Here is a 25,444-nt window from a genome sequence, read left to right as displayed (position 1 = left end):
CTGATGGTAGCAGAATAGCTGTGTACATTAGAGGGAAGTTTTAAAATGAAGTTAAACTTTTAACTAGGCCATGACTTTGGTACTATCACCTCGAGAGAAAATAACATGTTGCTGAAAATGTAACATTATATGAAATACTGTCCACTCATAACAAATGGGAAAAAGAAGTGCCAAAAATCAAAGACAGGCTACATGTTCTGGAGGTGCTACTTGACAGTGTTGCTGGAGATGTAAAGAGAACACCACTTGAGAGAAAATGCATGAAATAACACTAAAGCAAAAGGTTGTTACAAGGGCAACATCTGAACACAAAAAAGTCTCTGAAAAGCTCTGAAAACAGAATATGACCTGCGACAGGAAGAAAGGAACAAGTTTGTTTATTATACATGTCCAGGACTTAGATACGCAAAGTAAGTAAAATGCAGAATGATAAATAAAAGTACAGTACAGCAATATAAGATACTGAAAGTAATAACATAATGCAGAAGATACCTATAGCATTCTATTAAATGGACCACGAGCCCCAAAATTCCATGGTTTTGATGACTTTATCACTTGCTGCATAAAGACCTGTGGTGCAAGGATTGGGAGGTTTCTACAGACCAGCAGATGTGTGTCCTGTAGATTGCCACACACACATAATTCCTCCTCAATGGCGTAGCCAGACTTCCTGAGGTTTGCCATGCATTTTGACACTCCTTTCCTCAGTTGGTTTAGGGCCTCCGTGTCACATATGGCAGGGACAAGTAAGTCAGTGAGGTGGAGAGAATATGGGATCCACATTCCCAAGGCATGTATGTCCACAACAAAAATCAAACACCTGTATTGACGTCAATGATGAAGATGGTGACACTTTTTCAATATACTTTTGCAAAATTGACAAAGAATCTGTCAATGAGTATATTGTTAAATTACAGTGTAAAGAGGATATCTGGGAAATGATTTCTATGAATACAAATCTACCACTAGAAAAGAAATAACTAAAAGATATTAAAAAAAAGAAAATTAATTTTCTCCGAAGACAAATTCTCCAAAGTAGTAATTATAAATTTAACTTCACCTTAACACTTCCCACTAATGTACAAAAATATCCTTCTATGACGTGAGAATTTTGCCCTAAACTGGGATTTCAGTACAGATAAGAGACCATAGCTCTACTAGTGTGACTTGAGGCACTTGCCATTTGTTCAAAAGTCCTACACCTCTGGATTATTATCTTGAGACAGACGGCAATCTTCATTTTGCCACAAAGATTTCAGAATAGCAAATGCATGTACCAAGGGAGGTGAAACCTCCCAGCTGGTTAAAGCAGGCAATTCTCTTTGTTCAGCGTATGACTCGCAGATATGCCATGAAATTTAAACAGGTCAGAAATTGTATCAAGAAACAGTCCCATCCAAATAGGAAAGCATTTCTTCTGCCATCTGCTGGATGGAGCAGCAGTCTTAGGAGTGTTGCCTCCAGCACATGAAAGTTTGTTTACTACTAATTTAGTGAGCAATCAAAACTATTAACTTAACCTTTAACTACCCCATCTCCTATGAAGGCTGCTTTTAATAGAAATTAATTACATTTCCATTGTTCTGGGTATAATTTTGACATGCATAGTCTGTGTACATGCATGTGCACGCTAACCTTTCCTCTCACTGCTGTTTTCATTTTTCAGATCCTCATTTCAGTCGTTTTCCCACTGTTTATGTTGTTGTTAACTCTTCTTCGCTTGCAAATTGTATTTTAAAAAATAATTTCAACCACTATGGTTGTCTTACAATTTTGCAATGACGTCCCTGCAGTCACACATTAAAACACGTTTTGTAAAATTTTTAACATGAATTTCTTCCCTAGTAGTTTTTATTTCATATAATGAATTATGAACTCTTTATTGTTAGGTATTAGACGAGGGTAACTTTATTTTTCTGTTACATGTATGTTAGAATAGCTGCAGCCAACTTTTCAAAGTAAGCCTTGTCGGAAAAACTATGAAATCTGGTGCTAACAGATAGTAAGGAAATAACATTCCAGAATTAAAGACTGTGAATAACTAACATCCAATACAGATGCTCTGTAGTGCTCTTCATTACACTACCTTGTGCTATGCTTCTAAAAATTTTCAGCTCTTATGAATTTTATGTGTGTGCACTTGTTATATCACTTAAAAGAGTCCCAATGACTGCTTGACTGTACGACATTAAATGAACACTGTTACAGTTCCACAAATTCTTCTTACTGTACTTGTTTGTGATAATTGTGTTCTGTATTTCTGCGGAGCTACCTTTCAAGGCACAGAGTCTCTCGTGGTAGACACACTATTGGGGCCACTCTCCTGCGTGTAGTGGTGGTGATATTGTAAGTACTGAATCGAGCAAGTTATTTGTTCTAGCTACTGTCTATGTGAGCCACTAGGAAAACATTATGCTCACCACTTCACTCTGCAGGCTACACAAGAGTCAACGCTACTACTACAACTAGCAAACTGCGAGCACGGGAGCCCGTCACCAGAGCAGTACGGCACAGTACGTTGCAGTACTATGGGCCGGCTGTCGGCCTGGCCGCTGCCGGTACCTGGGAGTCTGCGAGTGAGCAGGCAGCAGCTAGCGAGCCGGGCAGTGAACGCCAGTCGTCGGCCAGCGGCAGTGGGGGCGGCTCCAGCGGGGGCAGCAACGGTGCCTGCTGGACGGCCATCTTGTACGACGCCTGCCTCAGCACCGGACCGTGGGCACGCGGTGTCCTCGGGATGAGTGGCTCCTGTATGCACACGATGTTTTTGTTACTACATTTCTTCTTAGAAGCACTGTGGCACCTGGGACTACCACAGGGTAGTCCATAAGTGTGGGAGCACACTTCTAAAACATAACAAGTGAAACAAAATAAATCTTATGTGAAATAGTAAGAGCTTGGAGAGGGGTAAAATGTGAGGCTATGTTACCAACATGGTGGCCATTTTGTGTGGTATTGGCTATTATCTGGTCAGCCACACAGCCAGTTACGCCACCGTGTTTCCTACAGCCAATACTGCAGCACGAGGGCGTTGCCACAAACAATTAAGCTGCTGCCAATGAGATGCGAGCATAGTTTGAACTTTCATATACTAACCCCATTTTTATGCGTTTGTGAGATGAATAAAACTTACAGACTTTCATGGTGGCCAGGGCTTGACATTATCTGAATAGACATTGTATTGAAGAGTGACTGATTTATAAATCTTTTGTGTACATATATACCTCTACAATCAAAACTACAGTTTGCAAGTGATGCTGCCACTACAGCAACAAAGTTTGTTTTTTACTATTGATGTTAGATGTACAATACATTAAAATCTGAATTCTCTGATCATGAACAGCATCGATTACTCCCTCCTGTGTCCACTAAAAAGCCACACAGTGTGAGAGGAAGACACAAAATTTTGGAAGCCACCACCTTGGATAAATTAATAATTATCAAATCGATTGATTATTATGTGACATATCAAACTCATAGAGAATGCACAAAAAACAATGATGCCTTTCATTGGAGCATTCTCGTGTCACGACTACTGTTTTTTCATTACAGATGCGAAAGCTGATCACGTTAACAAAAGTACTGGATCTTCTTGATAACAGGAGACAGAACCACCCATGTTATCACAGAGAATTTCAGCTGTTGCCACCCAGACATATCACCTATTACCCTCAGCACGACTGTGAAACTTCTGACAATATTCCATGAAACTTGCTCTGTCAAACTGGAAGCTGATTGACTTAAAACAAGTAAGGATGAAGCAATATCAACCACCATTTTGCATCATTCTATAACAATCAATAATAGGAAACTGGGGTCAGCTGTATACGGCTGACAGTTGATGCTAGTGTTCACATTCCAGTAAATGTACTGGTATAAGGTGCTGAACACCTTACAGCCTTTATGTGTTATCACCAGCACTTGCCTCATTGACAGTCAATGAAGCTATGATCAAATGAAAAACACTGCTGTTCCTCTCATGTAATCCTCTACCTGTCTGATATGTCGCATGACTCCTTTCCATTTAAAACTACGAACTGAATCCAAGATAGTGGCTTCCAAAATGCCTGCCATTTGGTAACATATCCTCATAGGTTTTTCCCATTTTCTGTATCATGTTACTCGACTTTATAATTTCTGTTTATCCACCTGTTTTTGTTTTAGATGTGCAATTAGACACCTATGAACTCTACTACTACTACTACTACTACTACTACTGAGTGTATGGCAGAAAATAACTATGAGACATTTTTCTAATTTATTACCATGACTGTTTTCATCATCGGCATCATCATTATCATCCCCCCCCCTCCCCCTCCTCTCACTTTTCAAGTACTCGGTTCATTGATACACAAGTTTTCCGATACTATCAGAAAAGGCCATATTCAGATTCTATAAATTTGAATTACAGGCCTATAAACAAGCATTTAATGTTGTTGTTGAAGTCTAAAATTTTATTATACAATTAACAATTTCATGAAATTTGAAAAAAAAAAAAAAAAAAAGAAACGAATTTTCATCTGCCACTTCTTATTTTAAATTATTGTTTCTTTTTATAGCACATAGTTTGAAAGTTTGTATTTTATGACAATCCATGATATTAGATTATACAGAAAAATTAAACAAAAATTCTTATTCGAATAATAGCTCTATCTTGCTGTTAATTTACATCGCCTACAATGATGGGTACAGTCCTGAACAGCTAAGTTACATAATGTATTAGTATCTTCAAAGAAAACAAAAGTTATGGCATTTAGAGCCAGCAGGCAATTACCACAAAATATGAAGAAATGATCATAAAATAAATAGAGTAATCGGTTCACCTTCTTGGGTAATACTATACTATTTATGATCGAAATTGACATACAAAAGCAATTAGAACGATTTAATAATGCTAACAGAGCAATCTGTATAGCCTTCAGAACTAACGGAAGAAATAAAATAACTTCAGTTCTATAAAATTATGTCAGTACCACCCATTGCATATGGAAGTGAGCTGTGGATGGTAATAAAAAGAAATGAGCGAAGAATACAAGCATCAGAGATATGATTCCTAAGAAGAGTAGCTGGCTGCACACTGTCCAACAGGACAACGAATGCTGACATTAGATAAGAACTGGGAGTGAGAAGATTAAATGAGAACATTAAGGAATACAGGAACAACTGGAAGGACTATGTAACAAGAATGGAGGACGGGAGAGTACCAAAATTAATGATGAGTTACCATCCAGTGGGCAAAAAACGTTTAGAAAGGCCAAGGAACAGATGGAAAAATGAAAATAATTTCAACCAATGGGGCATAACAGGCAAATGGCTAAGACATGCACGAAGAAGAAAAAGAATTTCCCACTGAAACGTTCAGTATGACAGTGCGACATAGCTGTGACATTGTTACTGGTGTATGGAGAAACACGCTGCCTGCAACATAAAACTCACTTCAAACTGCGAATATCCTGCTAACGAGCCATATAAAAGTCTTAATGGTTCTGTCAAATTAAGTTCCATGTGTCTGAACAGGCACTACTGGGATTTGGATAGCTGTCCGCTGACTTAATTCGTATCAGCTGTTCACTGAAATAGACAGAAAAACAAAATCCATACAAAGTAACTGCATGCACAGTTTTCAAAATTACAATCGAGATCGCACTATACAATGAACACAAAGATATTTTTTATTTTGTATTTGTGTTGCGCAGCTACCTACGCTAAAGGCTTCTCCTCTGAATCGAGGCTGAACACACAGCCTTCAAACAGTCTTTTAAGTGGTCAAAACAATTGGAAATCTGACAGTCGAGATCAAGACTAAAGGAAAATGCTCCAACACCTTGAAATGCATATTCTGTTAGCACAGAACAAAGACTGAACACGTCACTGAGTTCTGCGATCAAGGGATGGATGAATGGATGGATTAATGAATGGACGGATGAAGAAATGAATCAAGAAAAATGCATAACTGAATGAATGATTTATGCAGTTAATTAACTGCAATACGAATGAATGAAGTAATGAATCAATTACTCGCAGAAAAAATGAACAAATCAATCAATCATCTGCAAAATGAACAGGTAAACAAATGAATAAACGAATCGATCAATCACTTGCAAAATGAATGAATGAGTCAGTCGGTCAATAGAAACCTAATGAATGAATAAATAAATTAACTACGGAAAAAGGCTGCGGGACCGAAAAGACCGCGGGACGGAATGAATGAATTGAAAGGAGAACTGAGCGACGTAAAGGAAATGAGACTGGAATGAGGAAGGGATGAACAGACGAGGGCGGAAGATAGGAAAGAAATGGCACCACAAGAGTTTGGTGACATCATTACCCACTGGTGACTAGTAACACTACGTCGGATGAACGGGTGCCGAGTACTGCGTACTGGGTAGTGACTGACCTGGTGCTTGGCGTGCATGGTCTGCAGCAGGAGCCTGCGGGAGTGCAGGAGGCGCGAGGCGAGCAGCTGGTGCTGCAGGCCCTGGCCCTGGCCCTGGCCCTGGGAGGCGGCGGCCAGCCCCAGGCGCTCCCTGGCGGCGCGGTCGCGGTCCGCCCTGGGCAGCGGCTCTCGGTAGCGGCAGCGCAGCGCGCCGTGCAGCTCGGGCACGCCCCCAGCGCGCGCCGCCAGCCCCAGCGCCGCCCCCAGCGGGCCGCCGCCGCCCGCCACCAGCCCGCCGTCCGACGCGCGCCGCCCGTCGCGGAAATCCCCGGGGCCGCCCCCGCCGCCTCCGGAGCCGCCGACCGCCGCCGCAGCTGCCGCCGCGGCCGCCGCCCCCTCGCAGCTGCCCGCCCCCGCCAGCTGCGGCAGACGGGGGCGTATGGCGAGGGCGGCTGCCGCCGGCACCAGGCCCGGGGGCGGAGTCGGCGACGCGGTGGGCCGCGGGGGTGGAGTCGACACGCCCCCGCACGCTGCCGGCAGCCACACCTGAGGCCAAGCGGGCCGCAGCTATTAGCTACAACACCTACAACACGCCACACCCACTCATAGCCCGCCGACGCCTCTGCTACGACACAGGTTACAACCCACCACCGCGCAGCCGGCTGTAACAGCTACACCCGAACACGATGTACAGGGCGGTATCCAAAAGTTCCAAAAATTCGAAGTTTGCGCGCAAATGGTTAAAGAGTACATTTAAATACCGCCAGAAGACTCGCCATACAATGAGGTGACAAAAGTAACGGAATACTTCCCAATATGATGTTGGAACTCGTTTTGCCGGGTGTAATACAAGAACTCGATTTGGAAGTCTCTTGCAGCCATGTCGCCTCTATGGCCGTCCGTAATTGCGAAAGTGCTGCTGGGGCAGGATTTTATGCAAAAACTGACCTCTCGATTATATTCCACACATGTTCCGTGGGATTCATGTCAGGCGATCAGAACGACCAAATCATTCGCTCGCATTGTCCAAAATGTTCTTCAGTTGTGAACAATTGTGACCCAGTCACATGGCGCATAGTTAATTGAGCACGTGAAGTGCACGAGTCGCTGCAATGATATCGCACTCAGGGACTTAGGGTTTGTGGAGCGCGAAACCCACGAAATAGCACGCCACATGCGTAGAGCTGCGCCGTCAAGGGCGCCTTGCCACGGTTCCGGTTCGCGTCGGGAAATCTACTCGAAATATTTTCCAAATTTTCCTTCAGTTGCTCTGCCACAACAGCTGCTGAGCCAGGGCGCCTATAGAGACATCCAATTACCATGTTTGAGCCTGCTTTAACCGTGACCTTCACCCAAATTATTTCACATTTCGGATCTCCGCCAATTTCCTTCGATACTATTGAACTTTTTATCGCTATAAACACGCCTCCCCCTTCACTGCCCAGCCTGTCTCTGTGGTATACATTCCAATCTGAGTTTAGAGTTTCATTACTGTTTACATCTGGTTTCAGCCAACTTACCGTCCCTAGTACTATGTGGGCATTGTGACCGTTTATTAATGGGAGCAGTTCTGGCACCTTTCTATAGACGCTCCTGCAGTTTACTATTACCACATTAATATTGTTATTCCCTGTTGCGTTTTGCCTACTACTACCTTGTCGCGTCTCAGGAGGCGTCTTGTCGGGCCTAGGGAGGGAATTCTCTAACCTAAAAAACCCACATGTGCACTCCACACCTACTCCGCTACCCTTGTAGCCGCTTCTTGGGTGTAGTGCACGCCTGACCTATTCAGGGGGACCCTACATTTCTCCACCCGATAGCGGAGATTTGTACGCCGGATCTCTGCAGAATCGTCTGAGTCTTTGGTTTAAGCCTTCCACTCGGAGCCAAACAAGAGGACCGCGATCGGTTCTGGGAACGATACTACAAATAGTTAGCTCAGACTCCACCCCGCGAGCGTGGCTTTCCGCCTTCACCAACTCCGCCAACCGCCTGTATGAACTGAGGATGACCTCTTAACCCAGACGGCAGGAGTCGTTGGTGCCGACAAGAGCAACAATTTGCAGTCGGGTGCACCCAGTGTTCTCTATCGCCGCCGGCAGGGCCTCCTCCACGTCTCGGATGAGACCCCCCGGCAAGCAGACAGAGTGAACACTGGCCTTCTTCCCCGACCTTTCCGCTATTTCCCTAAGGGGCTCCATCACCCGCCTAACGTTGGAGATCCCAAACACTAATAAACCCCTCCCCCCGTGTGCCTGCTCGGACCTTGCTGAAGGCAAGGACACGCGTTTGAATTGTCGTGCTCCCGAAAGCGAGTGCAGTGTGCTAACCACAGCGCGACCTCGCTCCGTAGTTACTGGACGGATGACGGAAAGTTCCAGTCGGCTGTCAACTAGCATCACAGTTGAAAATGTTCGGAAAGGGAGGGATCTGAATCTGCAAGATCACTGACAAATTATAAAAGACCTCTGCAACACCTACGCAATAAATTACGATACATGTGAACGTATTGTAGCAGGAAGTGTCAGAAGTATTGCCATGAAGTGTGCGCTGCATCACTGGAGATGAAAGTTATATTTATGGCCATGTTTTCAGAAAGGGACCAACAATGAAAGACTACTCTTTCACCTCGGCCAAAAAGAGCTCACTAATCATGGTTTTTTAAAAAAAAATTATAATAATACTGATGCGATTGTTCACGAAGTGTTCTCTCCAGGCCAACCGGTTATTAGAGTTGCATAGCGATTATCTAAGACGTTTCGGGCAGAACATGAGGAGCAAAGGTACTCACCACACTTAGCTCCAGGCGACGTCTTCATATTCCCCAGGATGAACAACAGTTGGAGGGGTAGAGATCTGATACAGTGAAGAGTAGTCAAGTGGAATCGTGGAGTGTGTGAAACACACTAAAAAAAAAAATCCAGGACTTAGTTTTGAAACTGGCATAAACGTAAAGGATCTGAGTGATTACTCCCGAAGGGGTTAACTTGAAGGTGATGCTACAGTAGAAGATATAGGTAAGACATAATTGTTGCAGTTATGTTTCGAGAACTTTTGGATACCATACTCTGCACGAGGACACTCACAGTAAGCACGGAACAAGACAAATGCACTCAAAAGTGTCGTATCCAGAGTCGGTGATACTTCCACTGGAAACTGCGGTGAGAGACACTCAGATTCTGGAATTGTTCACCTTGCGTTAAATCGGCTCCTCGACCAAATAATATCGGGCAACATTTTGTTCTGTGCAATACTGTCAGTTCAGTCCCGTATGCCAAAATACACTCCTGGAAATGGAAAAAAGAACACATTGACACCGGTGTGTCAGACCCACCATACTTGCTCCGGACACTGCGAGAGGGCTGTACAAGCAATGATCACACGCACGGCACAGCGGACACACCAGGAACCGCGGTATTGGCCGTCGAATGGCGCTAGCTGCGCAGCATTTGTGCACCGCCGCCGTCAGTGTCAGCCAGTTTGCCGTGGCATACGGAGCTCCATCGCAGTCTTTAACACTGGTAGCATGCCGCGACAGCATGGACGTGAACCGTATGTGCAGTTGACGGACTTTGAGCGAGGGCGTATAGTGGGCATGCGGGAGGCCGGGTGGACGTACCGCCGAATTGCTCAACACGTGGGGCGTGAGGTCTCCACAGTACATCGATGTTGTCGCCAGTGGTCGGCGGAAGGTGCACGTGCCCGTCGACCTGGGACCGGACCGCAGCGACGCACGGATGCACGCCAAGACCGTAGGATCCTACGCAGTGCCGTAGGGGACCGCACCGCCACTTCCCAGCAAATTAAGGACACTGTTGCTCCTGGGGTATCGGCGAGGACCATTCGCAACCGTCTCCATGAAGCTGGGCTACGGTCCCGCACACCGTTAGGCCGTCTTCCGCTCACGCCCCAACATCGTGCAGCCCGCCTCCAGTGGTGTCGCGACAGGCGTGAATGGAGGGACGAATGGAGACGTGTCGTCTTCAGCGATGAGAGTCGCTTCTGCCTTGGTGCCAATGATGGTCGTATGCGTGTTTGGCGCCGTGCAGGTGAGCGCCACAATCAGGACTGCATACGACCGTGGCACACAGGGCCAACACCCGGCATCATGGTGTGGGGAGCGATCTCCTACACTGGCCGTACACCACTGGTGATCGTCGAGGGCACACTGAATAGTGCACGGTACATCCAAACCGTCATCGAACCCATCGTTCTACCATTCCTAGACCGGCAAGGGAACTTGCTGTTCCAACAGGACAATGCACGTCCACATGTATCCCGTGCCACCCAACGTGCTCTAGAAGGTGTAAGTCAACTACCCTGGCCAGCAAGATCTCCGGATCTGTCCCCCATTGCGCATGTTTGGGACTGGATGAAGCGTCGTCTCACGCGGTCTGCACGTCCAGCACGAACGCTGGTCCAACTGAGGCGCCAGGTGGAAATGGCATGGCAAGCCGTTCCACAGGACTACATCCAGCATCTCTTCGATTGTCTCCATGGGAGAATAGCAGCCTGCATTGCTGCGAAAGGTGGATATACACTGTACTAGTGCCGACATTGTGCATGCTCTGTTGCCTGTGTCTATGTGCCTGTGGTTCTGTCAGTGTGATCATGTGATGTATCTGACCCCAGGAATGTGTCAATAAAGTTTCCCCTTCCTGGGACAATGAATTCACGGTGTTCTTATTTCAATTTCCAGGAGTGTATTTATTTGGGCGATTTGCTGTCTTGTGTCAATCGAATTGTGAAAATGTCTTTAAAAAAATCTGCAGAACGCTCTTTCATTTTAAAATTATTGGAAATCTATAGAGGTTTGCCAAACTTAAGATATGTATAATCAAATCACTGGTGTGCAAAACTTAAGGGCGAAAGTACCTTTCCCATGTTGTCATTGCCAAGTAGCATACTGTAGCTCGACTACACTTGGACCTTACGTAGAAGAAACTGCTACACTGTAGTACACAAGGCAACTGGGAGAAATACCCCATGAGATGAATAAACATGAACATAGCGCCCACCCTCCGAAAATTTCCGATAGTCTCGTCTCGTTTAGCCGTAAGTCACGCAGTAAAGATCCATATGTCAGTGCTCCCACTCTTCCGCTCGCGTGTAGCCAGTTAACATATAGCGATGTTGGTTAAGGGGGTAAACCACTTTAGGAGGTTCGAAAAATCCCATGTTTTATTGCATAAATCGTTAGCTTCAATATCCAAGAATACACTGTCAAAACTTCAAAGCGAAATTCGCATTCGTTTACGTTTTGTGAGCGTAGAAGCGAGTGCACATCGGGTAAAGGCTGGAAAAAGAAATTATGGCGGCATACTATCATATGATTTCCACGGATGAAAATCCTCGACACGAGTATTGCCCAGAGGGAGAAGACAGCTGGTACGAATGGCTGAAGCGAACTGCCCTTGGAACGGAACATGAAACGCACCCTACTCCATTGCACCCCGACGTACAGAAGGAAATTCTTCCAATATATGAAGATTTATCAAGGGATGAATTACTGGAGAGATGTTTAGGTGGCCACACACAAAATGCCAATGAAAGTTTCCACCATTTGACGATTAGCTCCTAAGCACTTGCTCTCCGGACTGAAAGTCATTGAATTGGCATCGTATTTAGCAGCGGGCTTATTCAATGAAGGAAATTCATCCCTTCTGATGGTCATGATCGAGGCAGAAATTGTAGCAGGCACGCACAGCTTCAATTATGCCGAACAAATGGATAACCATCGTGTGAGCCGGCAGAATCGACGTAGTTCACTGGAATCGAAGGAAGGTCGGAAAGCACCGCTGCCAGCGCAAAACGAAGCCTATGAGGAAGGATTACCATATGGTGCTGGAATCGCAGATTAATCGGTAAGCATTTTACATTAATGTTAACTTCCTTGAATTTCTAGTTTCCGAGAACTTATTTTTCAAACGCGATATCTCGAAATGACTTTTTCACATTTGCGTGCAGTCAGAAAGTATAGAACCGATCATTACGAAAAATGATAGTACGATTCTTTATAAAATTAAGAATTATATGAACCGCCTTGTGAGATGAATCGTGATTTTAAGGGTATTTTTCTTTGCATAATTAGAGAGAAAAATCGTGAAAATCGAAGCAAATTGTTCCAACGCGAGCAAAATTTTTAATTTTCATTATTTTCACCTGTATTGACGTTCATATTCTTAGAAAATAAGTTATTATGTAAAAAAAAACCTTTTTGATTACAGATGAAAATAGGAATGTGTAATTGTTCTTTATTTACGTGACCATTACGGCACTCCAACCCCAGTTCTCGATACCAGTAAGGCGGCCAAAGTGGCCGTGCGGTTAAAGGCGCTGCAGCCTGGAACCGCAAGACCGCTACGGTCGCAGGTTTGAATCCTGCCTCGGGCATGGATGTTTGTGATGTCCTTAGGTTAGTTAGGTTTAACTAGTTCTAAGTTCTAGGGGACTAATGACCTCAGCAGTTGAGTCCCATAGTGCTCAGAGCCATTTGAACCATTTGATACCAGTAATATCGTACTACTTTTCTGCGAAGTAACAGACATATTTAGTGATAATATTCACATTTGGTTGATGTATAGGTACTCCGACGTATCGATATATTACAGTGATATGGTTCTTATGTGTATTCATTTCTGTGAGACTGTCATTAATCTTTGACTTACTTGTAACCGTTTTGGCGCGAATGCGCACAGAGCAGTCTTTGTTTCACTTTGCAGAAGTTGTTATTTCGCTTTGTAAAAGGACAGTCAAATCGTGTGTTTGGTTAAAGTGAAAATTAAGTGTACGAAGATTGATACAAATCTGTTTTCTTGATGATGTGACAATTAGGAAGTAGTTTATGTGAATTTACAAGAAGTTTAATAAAAATGTGGATCGTGAGCACCAAGTCAAAAATAATTTCTACCATACCATTGTTCTGATCTGGGATTGTCTAATCATTAAGAATTTCCTGAAAAACGCATTTGTTAGGTCTTAAAATATTGCTAAAATACAGATCTGGACCTTCTAGCAGTCAAAGTGGAATCACCCTAGAATCAACAAGATGAGCCATAACAACTTCGACGAAATCCACGTGGGAATCCATTCAAGATAAGTGCCAAAATTAATGACTGTTTCACAGTGACTTCATTATTTCCATTCTAACGATACCATCCACAGTCAATAACTTTGTTGTTGCCCGATAAAGCGAACATACGTTGCGTCAGTAACATTATTAATCTGATTTCTAACCTACTTTGCAAGTGGTGGTATTGTTAGAAATGGCTGCACTGCACGCAGTTGGGGAATTATACTCACAACCTTCAGCGGACATCACAGCGTAACTTTGTTATATTTGCCTGAAACTATTCAAAAACTTTCACAAACACTGTTCGGAATATGAATGAAATAATGTCAAATTTTATTAAATTCTAACTTTGGAGAAAGGAGAACCACTTGCATGAATATCAAGAGCTCAGATGGAAACCCAGTTCTAAGCAAAGAAGGGAAAGCAGAAAGGTGGAAGGAGTATATAGAGGGTCTATACAAGGGCGATGTACTTGAGGACAATGTTATGGAAATGGAAGAGGATGTAGATGAAGATGAAATGGGAGATATGATACTGCGTGAAGAGTTTGACAGAGCACTGAAAGACCCGAGTCGAAACAAGGCCCCCGGAGCAGACAACATTCCATTAGAACTACTGACGGGCTTGGGAGAACCAGTCCTGACAAAACTCTACCATCTGGTGAGCAAGATTTATGAGACAGGCGAAATACCCTCAGACTTCAAGAAGAATATAATAATCCCAATCGCAAAGAAAGCAGGTGTTGCCAGATGTGAAAATTACTGAACTATCAGTTTAATAAGTCACAGCTGCAAAATACTAACGCGAACTTTTTACATACGAATGGAAAAACTGATAGAAGCCGACCTCGGGAAAGATCAGTTTGGATTCCGTAGAAATGTTGGAACACGTGAGGCAATACTGACCCTACGACTTATCTTAGAAGAAAGATTAAGGAAAGAGCAAACCTACGTTTCTAGCATTTGTACACTTAGAGAAAGCTTTTGACAATGTTGATTGGAATAGTCTCTTTCAAATTCTGAAGGTGGCAGGGTAAAATACAGAGAGCGAAAGGCTATTTACAATTTGTACAGAAAGCAGATGGCAGTTATAAGAGTCGAGGGACATGAAAGGGAAGCAGTGGTTGGGAAGGGAGTGAGGCAGGGTTGTAGCCTCTCCCTGATGTTATTCAATCTGTAAATTGAGCAAGCAGTAAAGGAAACAAAAGAAAAATTCGGAGTAGGTATTAAAATCCATGGAGAAGAAATAAAAACTTTGGATTCGCCGATGACATTGTAATTCTGTCAGAGACAGCAAAGGACTTGGAAGAGCAGTTGAACGGAATGGACAGTGTCTTGAAAGGAGGATATAAACATCAACGAAACTAAAACGAGGCTAATGGAATGTAGTCGCATTAAGTCGGGTTATGCTGAGGGAATTAGATTAGGAAACGAGAAACTTACAATAGTAAGGAGTTTTGCTATTTGGGGAACAAAATAACTGCTGATGGTCGAAGTAGAGAGGATATCAAATGTAGACTGGCAATGATTTAAGTGTCAGGAAGTCGTTTGTGAAAGTATTGGTATGGAGTGTAGCCATGTATGGAAGTGAAACATGGACGATAAATAGTTTGGACAAGAAGAGAATAGAAGCTTTCGAAATGTGGTGCCACAGAAGAATGCTGAAGATTAGATGGGTCGATCACATAACTAATGAGGAGGTATTGAATAGAATTGGGGAGAAGAGGAGTTTGTGGCACAACTTGACAAGAAGAAGGGACCGGTTGGTAGGACATATTCTGAGTCATCAGGGGATCACAAATTTAACATTGGAGGGCAGCGTGGAGGGTAAAAGTCGTAGAGGGAGACCAAGAGATGAATACACTAAGCAGATTCAGAAGGATGTAGGTTGCAGTAAGTAGTGGGAGATGAAGAAGCTTGCACAGGATAGAGTAGCATGGTGAGCTGCATCAAACCAGTCTGAGGACTGAAGACAACGACAACAACAACAACTAACTAATGCATCCCACGCAAAAAGATCCCAAAAAATCAGTGTCAACGAGCCTCCTAATGTGGTTTCTCCCCTTAAGGAACACACTTCACCAACACTAGGATGCCTAAGGCACGGCTGTACACCACCACTCGCCAGCCTCAGCGACCCACTATTCTTCTGCGCTTGGCCTCGCTGTTAGTGAGCGCCGGCACTCACCTCGAGCGCGGAGCCGTCGCGGCTGTAGCTGCAGGAGGGCAGGCTGGAGGCGAGGTCGAGCCCGGAGCCCTCGAAGACGGCGGAGCAGCCCGAGTCGCAGCTGAGGTGCTGGCTAAGGCTCTTGTTGCAGCTGGAGGACGACGCGCTGCCGTAGCCGCCCTCCGCCTCCACCTCCACCCCCTCGTCCGCCGACACGCTCGACAGGTGCCGCGTCGGGAGGCGCCTGCAACGGGTCAAGGTGAGGGATCCAGAAGCAAGGAAGGAAGGAAGGAAGAGAGAAGAAAAAAGAAACGGAAAGAAAGGGCAAGCAAAGGAAGGAAAGACAGGAAAGGAAACGTACACTATGTGATCAAAAGTATCCGGACACCTGGCTGAAAATGACTTACAAGTTCGTGGCGCCCACCATCGGCAATTCAATAATGGGTTGGCCCACTCTTAGCCTTGGTGACAGCTTCCGCTCTCCCAGGCACACGTTCAATCAGATACTGGGGAATGGCAGCCCATTCTTCACAGAGTGCTGCACTTAGGAGAGGTATCTACGTCGGTCGGTGAGGCCTAGCACGAAGTCGGCGTTCCAAAACATCCCGAAGGTGTTCTATAGGACTCAGGTCAGGACTCTGCGCAGGCCAGTCCATTATCGGGATATTATTGTTGTGTAACCACTCCGCCACTGGCCGTGCATTATGAGCAGGTGCTCAGTCGTGTTGAAAGATGCAATCGCCATCCCCGAATTGCTCTTCAACAGTGGGAAGCAAGAAGGTGCTTCAAACATCAATGTAGGCCTGTGCTGTGATAGTGCCACGCAAAACAACAAGGCGTGCAAGCACCCTCCATGAAAAACACCACCACACCATAACACCACCGCATTTTACTGTTGGCACTACACCCGCAGGCGGATGGCGTTCACCGGGAATTCACCATTCCCGTACCATTCCATCGCATCGTCACATTCTGTACCGTAATTCATCACTCCACACAACGTTTTTCCACTGTTCAATCGTCCACTGTTTACGCTCCTTACACCAAGCGAGGCGTCGTTTGGCATTTACCGGCGTGATGTGTGGCTTATGAGCAGCCGCTCGACCATGAAATCCAAGTTTTCTCACCTCTCGCCTAACTGTCATAGTATTTACAGTGGATCCTGATGCAGTTTGTAATTCCTGTGTGATGGTCTCGATAGATGTCTGCCTATTACAGATTACGACCCTCTTCAACTGTTGGCGGTGTCTTGTCAGTGAACAGACGAAGTCGGCCTGCACGCTTTTGTTCTGTACGTCTCCCTTCACCTTTCCACTTTACTAACGCATCGGAAACAGTGGACCTAGGTATGTTTAGGAGTGTGGAAACCTTGCGTACAGACGTATGACGCAAGTGACACCCAATCACCTGACCACGTTCGAAGTCCGTGAGCTCCGCGGAGTGCCCCATTCTGCTCTCTCACAATGTCTAATGACTGCTGAGGTCGCTAATATGGAGTACCTGGCAGTAGGTGGCAGTGCAATGCACCCTATATGAAAAACGTACGTTTTTGCGTGTGTTCGGATACTTTTGATCACCTATTGTATATGGAATGAAAACAGCCACCAGCTATGGAAGGTAGCAGTCAAAAGCTCTTTAACTACGTTTCAACCCATATAAATTGGCCATCTGAAGAAGTCTTATTACCTATAAATCAGTATAACAGATAAATGCAATGTTCAAAAAATCAGGATTTTATAAAAACAGAACATACGTAGAGGAGGAGGTTGTTACAGAACGCAATAAAAATACAAGTGGACGTATTTGAAAACCAATTTCTGTTCGATTAATTAATTTAAACGTAGTTGGACAAACACCGAAGACGAACTGCGAACTGGCCGTTCAGTTGAGGTCACCACAAAGGAAACCACTGACAGAATCCATCACATGGTAATGCAAAACCGCCGAATTAAAATTCGTGAGATTGTTGAGACTGTAGGAATCTCAACTGAGGGAGTACGTAATATCCTGCCCGGAGAACTGGCTATCAAGAAGCTGTGTGCGATTGCTCTAAGTCGACCAAAAGTGCATCCGGCACAATATTTCAACACGTCTGGCGATGTTTAATCTCAACCAGTACGGCTTTTCCGCCTATTTGTGACTTTTGATGAAACATGAAGCCATCATTACTCACCAGAGTCAAACCGGTAGTCAAAACAACGGACAACCGGTGAAAGTGCGCCGCAGAAGACAAAGATAATTTTTCCAGCTGGTAACGTGATGGTCACTGTTTTTGGGATTCCCAAGGAACAATTGTCATACATTCCTTGGAAAAAGGCAGTGCGCAGTAACTAAACCATATTATGCTACATCGCTGGATCATTTGATACGTGCGTTGGCTGGAAAAAGGCCAACGCAAAAAAGTGCCCTTTCACCGGGATGATGGACTATCCCATACATAGCGATAAAAATGGCGAAACGGCGTGAACTGGACTTGGAGGTGATTCCTCATCCGCCCTATTCACCAGACGTAGCTCCCAGTGACTTGTTCTTGTTCCCTAACTTGAAACTATGGTTTACTGGGAAGAAATTTTCGGCAAATGAAGAAGTGACAGTTGCTGTCAACGAGTATTTTTCAGTTTGACAGAACTTATTTTTCTGTTGGATTGAAAAGCCGGAGGTTCGCTGGACCAAATGCATATTCCTCAATGGAAACTATGTCGAGAAGTAAGATGAATTGACTACGAAGTCTTTCGCGACGGAGGCCTTGCATAAAAAGTTCTCGGTTTACTTGCCGCGTCAAATTTAGATAAAATACCAAGCTTTCGATGACTACCTCCGTTGTCATCGTCAGGGGTAAAACAGTTTTACCTCGGACGAAGATGACGGAGGTAGTCATCGAAAGCTTGGGATTTTATCCAAATTTGACGCGGCAAGTAAACCGAGGATTTTTTATGCAAGTAAGATGAGTTTTGCTGTTTTTTAGCAGACTACCTCTGCTTACGGTGTACATGCCGATGGGATGCAATTGGCACGAGAAATGAACACATAAACACCACTTGTTTATATGTTTTGGACTGCCTTAACAGACACGACGTGTTAATAGCCTAAGAACTTTTATCACTGTACGTATAACAGCATAAAAGCCGAAATCTAGAATGTACAGAAGACAATTAGAGTAATACATAGTTAAGGGACGGCTTAGTCTTTCAAAAAATGTTGCATAACTCTGGCTCGACACGGCCAAAAACTTCGTGGTGGAGAGCACCAAACCAGTGAATAAGGGGTCCCACACTGACGATCATTACTCAAGAATCGGTGCAGCGAGAGTACTTCCGCGTGACCTTCGTGGGTGAATTTCCCTTTCTTATGCTTCTTCCAGCCAATCTCGGCCTGTCAACCATCTTTCCCACGGCTACATATAGCAGACACCAGCCTGCTGGCAGGGGAAACTTCCCATCGCCCCCCCCTCAAGATTTAGTGGTAGAATGGCCCAGTGGACAGCCCGTGAAAACTGAACGCAGATCAAGGATGAAAACTGGGAGAAGGTGTACCGGACTGTGGAAAAATAAGAAAAACAGAAACAATAAAGGGTCCAAGCACGAGAAGTGCGACATGGCGCCAATATGAGTACGACCTATTCTTGAGTACTGCTCGAGTGTTTGGGATCCCTATCAGGTCGGATTGAGGGAGGACATAGAAGCAATTCAGAAGCGGGCTGCTAGAATTATTACTGGTAGGTTTGATCATCACGCGAGTGTTACGGAAATGCTTCAGGAACTCGGGTGGGAGTCTCTGGAGGAAAGGAGGCGTTCTTTTCGTGAATCGCTACTGAGGAAACCAGCATTTGAGGCTGACTGCAGTAGAATTTTACTGTCGCCAACTTACATTTCGCGGAAAGACCACAAAGATAAGAGAGATTAGCGCTCGTACAGAGGCATATAGGCAGTCATTTTTCCCTCGTTCTGTTTGGGAGTGGAACAGGGAGTGAAGATGCTAGTTGTTGTACGAGGTACCCTCCGCCTCGCTGCGTATGGTGGATTGCGGAGTATGTATGTAGATGTAGATGTATGAGCAACCAATCCATCGTGGTTGTGTGATCACTGCGTTGGACTATAAAATGGCAAATCCATGTTCAAATCTTCCTCGTACCCCTATTACTTTTCACAAAATTATGTGCTACAGACGATTGTTGAAATTTACGTGGTGGTACAGACGAATGTTGAATATTAGGTGGACTGATAAAATAAAGAATGAGGAGTTTCTGTGCACAATCGAAGAGGAAAGGAATATGTGGAATAAACTAACAAGAAGAAGGGACAGCCGGCCGGAGTGGCCGAGCGGTTCTAGGCGCTATAGTCTGGAATCGCGCAACCGCTACGGTCGCAGGTTCGAATCCTGCCTCGGGCATGGATGTGTGTGATGTCCTTAGGTTAGTTGGGTTTAAGTAGTTCTAAATTCTAGGGGACTGATGACCTCTGAAGTTAAGTCCCATAGTGCTCAGAGCCATTTGAACCAACAAGGGACAGGATGACGGGACATCTCTTAAGGCGTCAGAGAATGACTTCCATGGTGCTAGGCGGAACTGTAGTGGGTAAAAACTGTAGAGGAAGACAGAGACTGGAATACATCCGGTAAATAATTAACCACGTATGTTCCAAGCGCTACTCTGAGATAAAGCGTTTAGCGCAGAATATGAATTCGTCGCTGGCCGCATCAAACCAGTCAAGAGATTGATGACACAAAAAAATCAGTTCGGTCATTGACGTGTCTGTTCCCATTCGGTAGCCTTGGTAGTGTTTATGGAAAATGAGTAATGTGGCAAGACTATATTACCGTCTCAAGTAAATGTGATGAATAGTGAATGCATGTGAAATGCCACGTATACATGTCACAACAATGAAAACAACACATAAACGGGTGTGAACTACAAAGGAATTCAAGAGTCAAAACTTTCAAAACGGAACGCAACAGTCCTTACATTGGTAGAACAAATATGAGGTCGTACACCTGGAGGTCCCTTCGTTACACCTCGCTGTTGCAAACGGAGTTACACCACGACACAGGTACAAATCTGAATACAGCGAAGTATCCGGCCAGACAGTTCATAATTTTGTGAAAAAAAATAGGGCACGAGGGAGATTTGAAAACGGTTCTCCCACTTCATAGTCCAAGACCGTGACCACACAATCATGACGCGATGGCTGTTCATATTCTCTCGATGTTGCACATTTGAACTTGGACCGTTCACGGTTTCTATTTTTCTTCTTTTTTCACAGTTCACTACAACACCTTCACGTTTTCGTGCTTGATTTGTGTTCAGTTTTTGACGGGCTATCCATTGGGCTGTCTTACCGCTAAATACGAGCATTGGAACTTAAATAGTGCAACTATTTATTCACAACCGTACCCTCAGACTTCAAGAAGAATATAATAATTCCAATCCCAAAGAAAGCAGGTGTTGACAGATGTGAAAATTACCAAACTATCAGTTTAATAAATCACGGCTGCAAAATACTAACGCGAATTCTTTACAGACGAATGGAAAAACTAGTAAAAGTCGACCTTGGGGAAGATCAGTTTGGATTCTGTAGAAATATTGGAACACGTGAGGCAATACTGACCCTACGGCTTATCTTAGAAGCTAGATTAAGAAAAAGGCAAACCTACGTTTCTAGCATTTGTAGACTTAGAGAAAGCTTTTCACAATGTTGACTGGAATACTCTCTTTCAAATTCTGAAAGTGGCAGGGGTAAAATACAGGGAGCGAAAGGCTATTTACAATTTGTATAGAAACCAAATGGCAGTTATAAGAGTTGAGGGGCATCAACGGGAAGCAGTGGTTGGGAAGGGAGTGCGACAGGGTTGTAGCCTCTCCCCGATGTTATTCAATCTGTATATTGAGCAAGCAGTGAAGGATACAAAAGAAAAATTCGGAGTAGGTATTAAAATCCATGGAGAAGAAATAAAAACTTTGAGGTTCGCCGATGACATTGTAATTCTGTCAGAGACAGCAAAGGACTTGGAAGAGCAGTTGAACGGAATGGATAGTGTCTTGAAAGGAGGATATAAGATGAACACCAACAAAAGCAAAACGAGGATAATGGAATGTAGTCGAATTAAGTCTGGTGATGCTGAGGGCATTAAATTAGGAAATGAGACACTTAAAGTAGTAAAGTAGTTTTGCTGTTTGGGGAGCAAAATAACTGATGTTGGTCGAAGTAGAGAGGATATAAAATGTAGACTGGCAGTGGCAAGGAAAGCGTTTCTGAAGAAGAGAAATTTGTTAACATCGAGTATAGATTTAAGTGTCAGGAAGTCGTTTCTGAAAGTATTTGTATGGAGTGTACCCATGTATGGAAGTGAAACGTGGACGATAAATAGTTTACACAAGAAGAGAATAGAAGCTTTTGAAATGTGGTGCTACAGAAGAATGCTGAAGATTAGATAGGTAGATCACGTAACTAATGAGGAGGTGTTGAATAGAATTGGGGAGAAGAGAAGTTTATGGCACAACTTGACTAGAAGAAGGGATCGGTTGGTAGGACATGTTCTGAGGCATCAGGGGATCACCAATTTAGTATTGGAGGGTAAAAATCGTAGAGGGAGACCAAGAGATGAATACACTAAGCAGATTCAGAAGGATGTGGTTGCAGTAGGTACTGGGAGATGAAGAAACTTGCGCAGGATAGAGTAGCATGGAGAGCTGCATCAAGCCAGTCTCTGGACTTAATACCACAACAACAACAACAACAACAACAACAAAAGAGTTACATATTTTCCCCTGTTACTGTCCTTCAAAGTAGTCACCAGCGTTGTGTAGAACCCGTTGCCAGCGATGTGGAAGGTGTACTATTCCGTTAGCAGAGCCTGTTCTGTTGATGGTACGAATGGAGCGGTCTACTGCCTGTCGAATCTCTGCAACAGTTCTGAAGCGAATGCCAGGAAGTGGATCCTTCACCTTCGGAATCAAATCAAAGTCACAAGGACTTAAGTCCGGGGAGTATGGTTGATGATACAGTACTTCCAGTCCCATAGACCGAACAGAGCAGCCAAAGCTTGCGCCAGTGCATTGTCATGCAAAATGATGGGTGGGTTGCGCAGAATGTGACGCCGCTTCCTTCGCAAAGCTGGTCGCAGGTGATGCTCCAAAAACGAACAGTAATACTGTACATTGACGGTCTGTCGTGGAGGAGCGTAATGCGTTAGTATAACGCCATCAGAGTCGTACACGAGAATTACCATAACTTCAGACCGTTCCATTTGCACCATCAACAGAACAGGCTCTGCTGAAGGTATACTACGCCTTCCACATCGCTGGCAACGGGTTCTACAAAAGCCTGGTAACGGACAGTAACATGTGCAAACATGTAACACTTTTGTATCGGTTGTGAATAAACAGGGTGTTACAAAAAGGTACGGACAAACTTTCAGGAAACATTCCTCACACACAAAGAAAGAAGGTATGTTATGTGGACATGTGTCCAGAAACGCTGACTTTCCTTGTTAGAGCTCATTTTATTACTTCTCTTCAAATCAAATTAATCATGGAATGGAAACACACAGCAACAGAACGTACCAGCGTGACTTCAAACACTTCGTTACAAGAAATGTTCAAAATGTCCTCCGTTAGCGAGGATACATGCATCCACACTCCGTCGCATGGAATCCCTGATGCGCTGATGCGGCCCTGGAGAATTGCGTATTGTATCACAGCTGTCCACAATACGAGCACGAAGAGTCTCTACATTTGGTACCGGGGTTTTGTAGACAAGAGGTTTCAAATGCCCCCATAAATGAAAGTCAAGAGGGTTGAGGTCAGAAGAGCGTGGAGGCCATGGAATTGGTCCGCCTCTACCAATCCATCGATCACCGATTCTGTTGTTGAGAAACGTACGAACACATCGACTGAAATGTGCAGGAGGTCCATCGTGCATGAACCACATGTTGTGTCGTACTTGTAAAGGCACATGTTCTAGCAGCACAGGTAGAGTATCCCGTATGAAATCATGATAACGTGCTCCATTGAGCGTAGGTGGAAGAACATGGGGCCCAATCAAGACATCACCAACAATGCCTGCCCAAACGTTCACAGAAAATCTGTGTTGATGACGTGATTGAACAATTGCGTGCGGATTCTCGTCATCCCACACATGTCGATTGTGAAAATTTACAATTTGATCACGTTGCAATGAAGCCTCATCCGTAAGAAGAACCTTTGCACTGAAATGAGGATTGACACATTGTTGGATGAACCATTCGCAGAAGTGTACCCGTGGAGGCCAATCAGCTGCTGATAGTGCCCGCACATGGTACGGAAACAACTGGTTGTCCCGTAGCACTCTCCATACAGTGACGTGATCCACGTTACCTTGTACAGCAGCAACTTCTCTGACGCTGACATTAGGGTTATCGTCAACTGCACGAAGAATTGCCTCGTCCATTGCAGGTGTCCTCGTCGTTCTAGGTCTCCCCAGTCGCGAGTCATAGGCTGGAATGTTCCGTGCTCCCTGAGACGCCGATCAATAGCTTCGAACGTCTTCCTGTCGGGACACCTTCGTTCTGGAAATCTGTCTCGATACAAACGTACCGCGCCACGGCTATTGCCCCGTGCTAATACATACATGAAATGGGCATCTGCCAACTCCGCATTTGTAAACATTGCACTGACTGCAAAACCACGTTCGTGATGAACATTAACCTGTTGATGCTACGTACTGATGCGCTTGATGCTAGTACTGTAGAGCAATGAGTCGCATGTCAACACAAGCACCGAAGTCAACATTACCTTCCTTCAATTGGGCCAACTGGCGGTGAATCGAGGAAGTACAGTACATACTGACGAAACTAAAATGAGCTCTAACATGGAAATAAGCATTTCTGGACACATGTCCACATAACATCTTTTCTTTATTTGTGTGTGAGGAATGTTTCCTGAAAGTTTGGCCGTACCTTTTTGTAACACCCTGAATAGTTACCACCCGCTATGAGAGGGGTGCGATGGGGATTTTCCCTTATGAGTTTCCCCCAGGGAGAGCAAGCAGCTTGACGAGTGGTCTTTGGAATCTTGAGCCGTCGGTCATTGTAGAGGAGGCTTTCACCCGATCGTTCGACTGGTCACTGGTCAGACGGCGCCGAACGGGGCCAATCAGGCGTGCGCCTCGCCGGCGGTCCAGATTGGGGTCAACAGCTGCATCCGATTCCGTGGCCCCTGCCGCCACGCGTCAAACGCCCGCCGCCTTCCCGGGATGCTCTGCGCAAGAGAGTCTCCTCAAACTGAGAAGGCGCTCTCTTGCAAACGATAACTGGAGCTGAACAGGTGCTGTGTGGTGTTGCAACAACAGCGCTAGGTCTGCATTAGGATGTCACGATTCGATAGGTCTGTAATTGGTACAGGTCGACAGAAGACAGAGACGAGTTAGTAAATATGAAAAGCTACACGATACAATCAAGCATCCTTATTATCTAAATCCTCTATAACACTAAATCGCTATCCCAGAACGAGTTGCAAAAATAATGGTTCAAATGGCTCTGAGCACTATCGGACTAACTGCTAAGGTCATCAGTACGCTAGAACTTAGAACTACTTAAACCTAACTCACCTAAGGACATCACACAACACCCAGTCATCACGAGGCAGAGAAAATCCCTGACCCCGCCGGAAATCCATCCCGGGAACCCGGGCGTGGGAAGCGAGAACGCTCACCCAAGAAAAAAAATTCAAAACCACACCTTCTGCTGGAAAAGTTATGGCTACGGTGTTTTTCGATTCCGAAGGACTCTTGCTTGTGGACATCATGCCAAGTGGAACCACCATAAATTCTGATGCATATGTGACGACACTGAAGAAACTT

At 44.7% G+C, this 25,444-nt stretch overlaps 1 protein-coding gene across 1 annotated transcript in view; it reads right to left on the bottom strand.

Annotated features, from left to right (window-relative positions):
• The window catches only part of LOC124716713 (serine/threonine-protein kinase par-1-like), a 461,973-nt gene that overhangs the window by 47,077 nt on the left and 389,452 nt on the right, over window positions 1–25,444 (bottom strand). The window contains exons 9-12 of the mRNA XM_047243255.1: window positions 15,633–15,855; window positions 6,785–6,919; window positions 6,395–6,592; window positions 2,563–2,745 (exon numbers count right to left, since the gene is read on the bottom strand). Coding sequence (XP_047099211.1) covers window positions 2,563–2,745; window positions 6,395–6,592; window positions 6,785–6,919; window positions 15,633–15,855 — 739 coding nt within the window. The remainder of the gene's footprint in view (window positions 1–2,562; window positions 2,746–6,394; window positions 6,593–6,784; window positions 6,920–15,632; window positions 15,856–25,444) is intronic.

Source organism: Schistocerca piceifrons, chromosome 9 (genome assembly GCF_021461385.2).
Source record: "Schistocerca piceifrons isolate TAMUIC-IGC-003096 chromosome 9, iqSchPice1.1, whole genome shotgun sequence".
In the NCBI taxonomy this organism is placed as follows: domain Eukaryota; kingdom Metazoa; phylum Arthropoda; class Insecta; order Orthoptera; family Acrididae; genus Schistocerca; species Schistocerca piceifrons.
The sequence above is the reverse complement of the archived record's forward strand: the minus strand, read 5'-3'. Positions and strand labels throughout refer to the sequence as shown.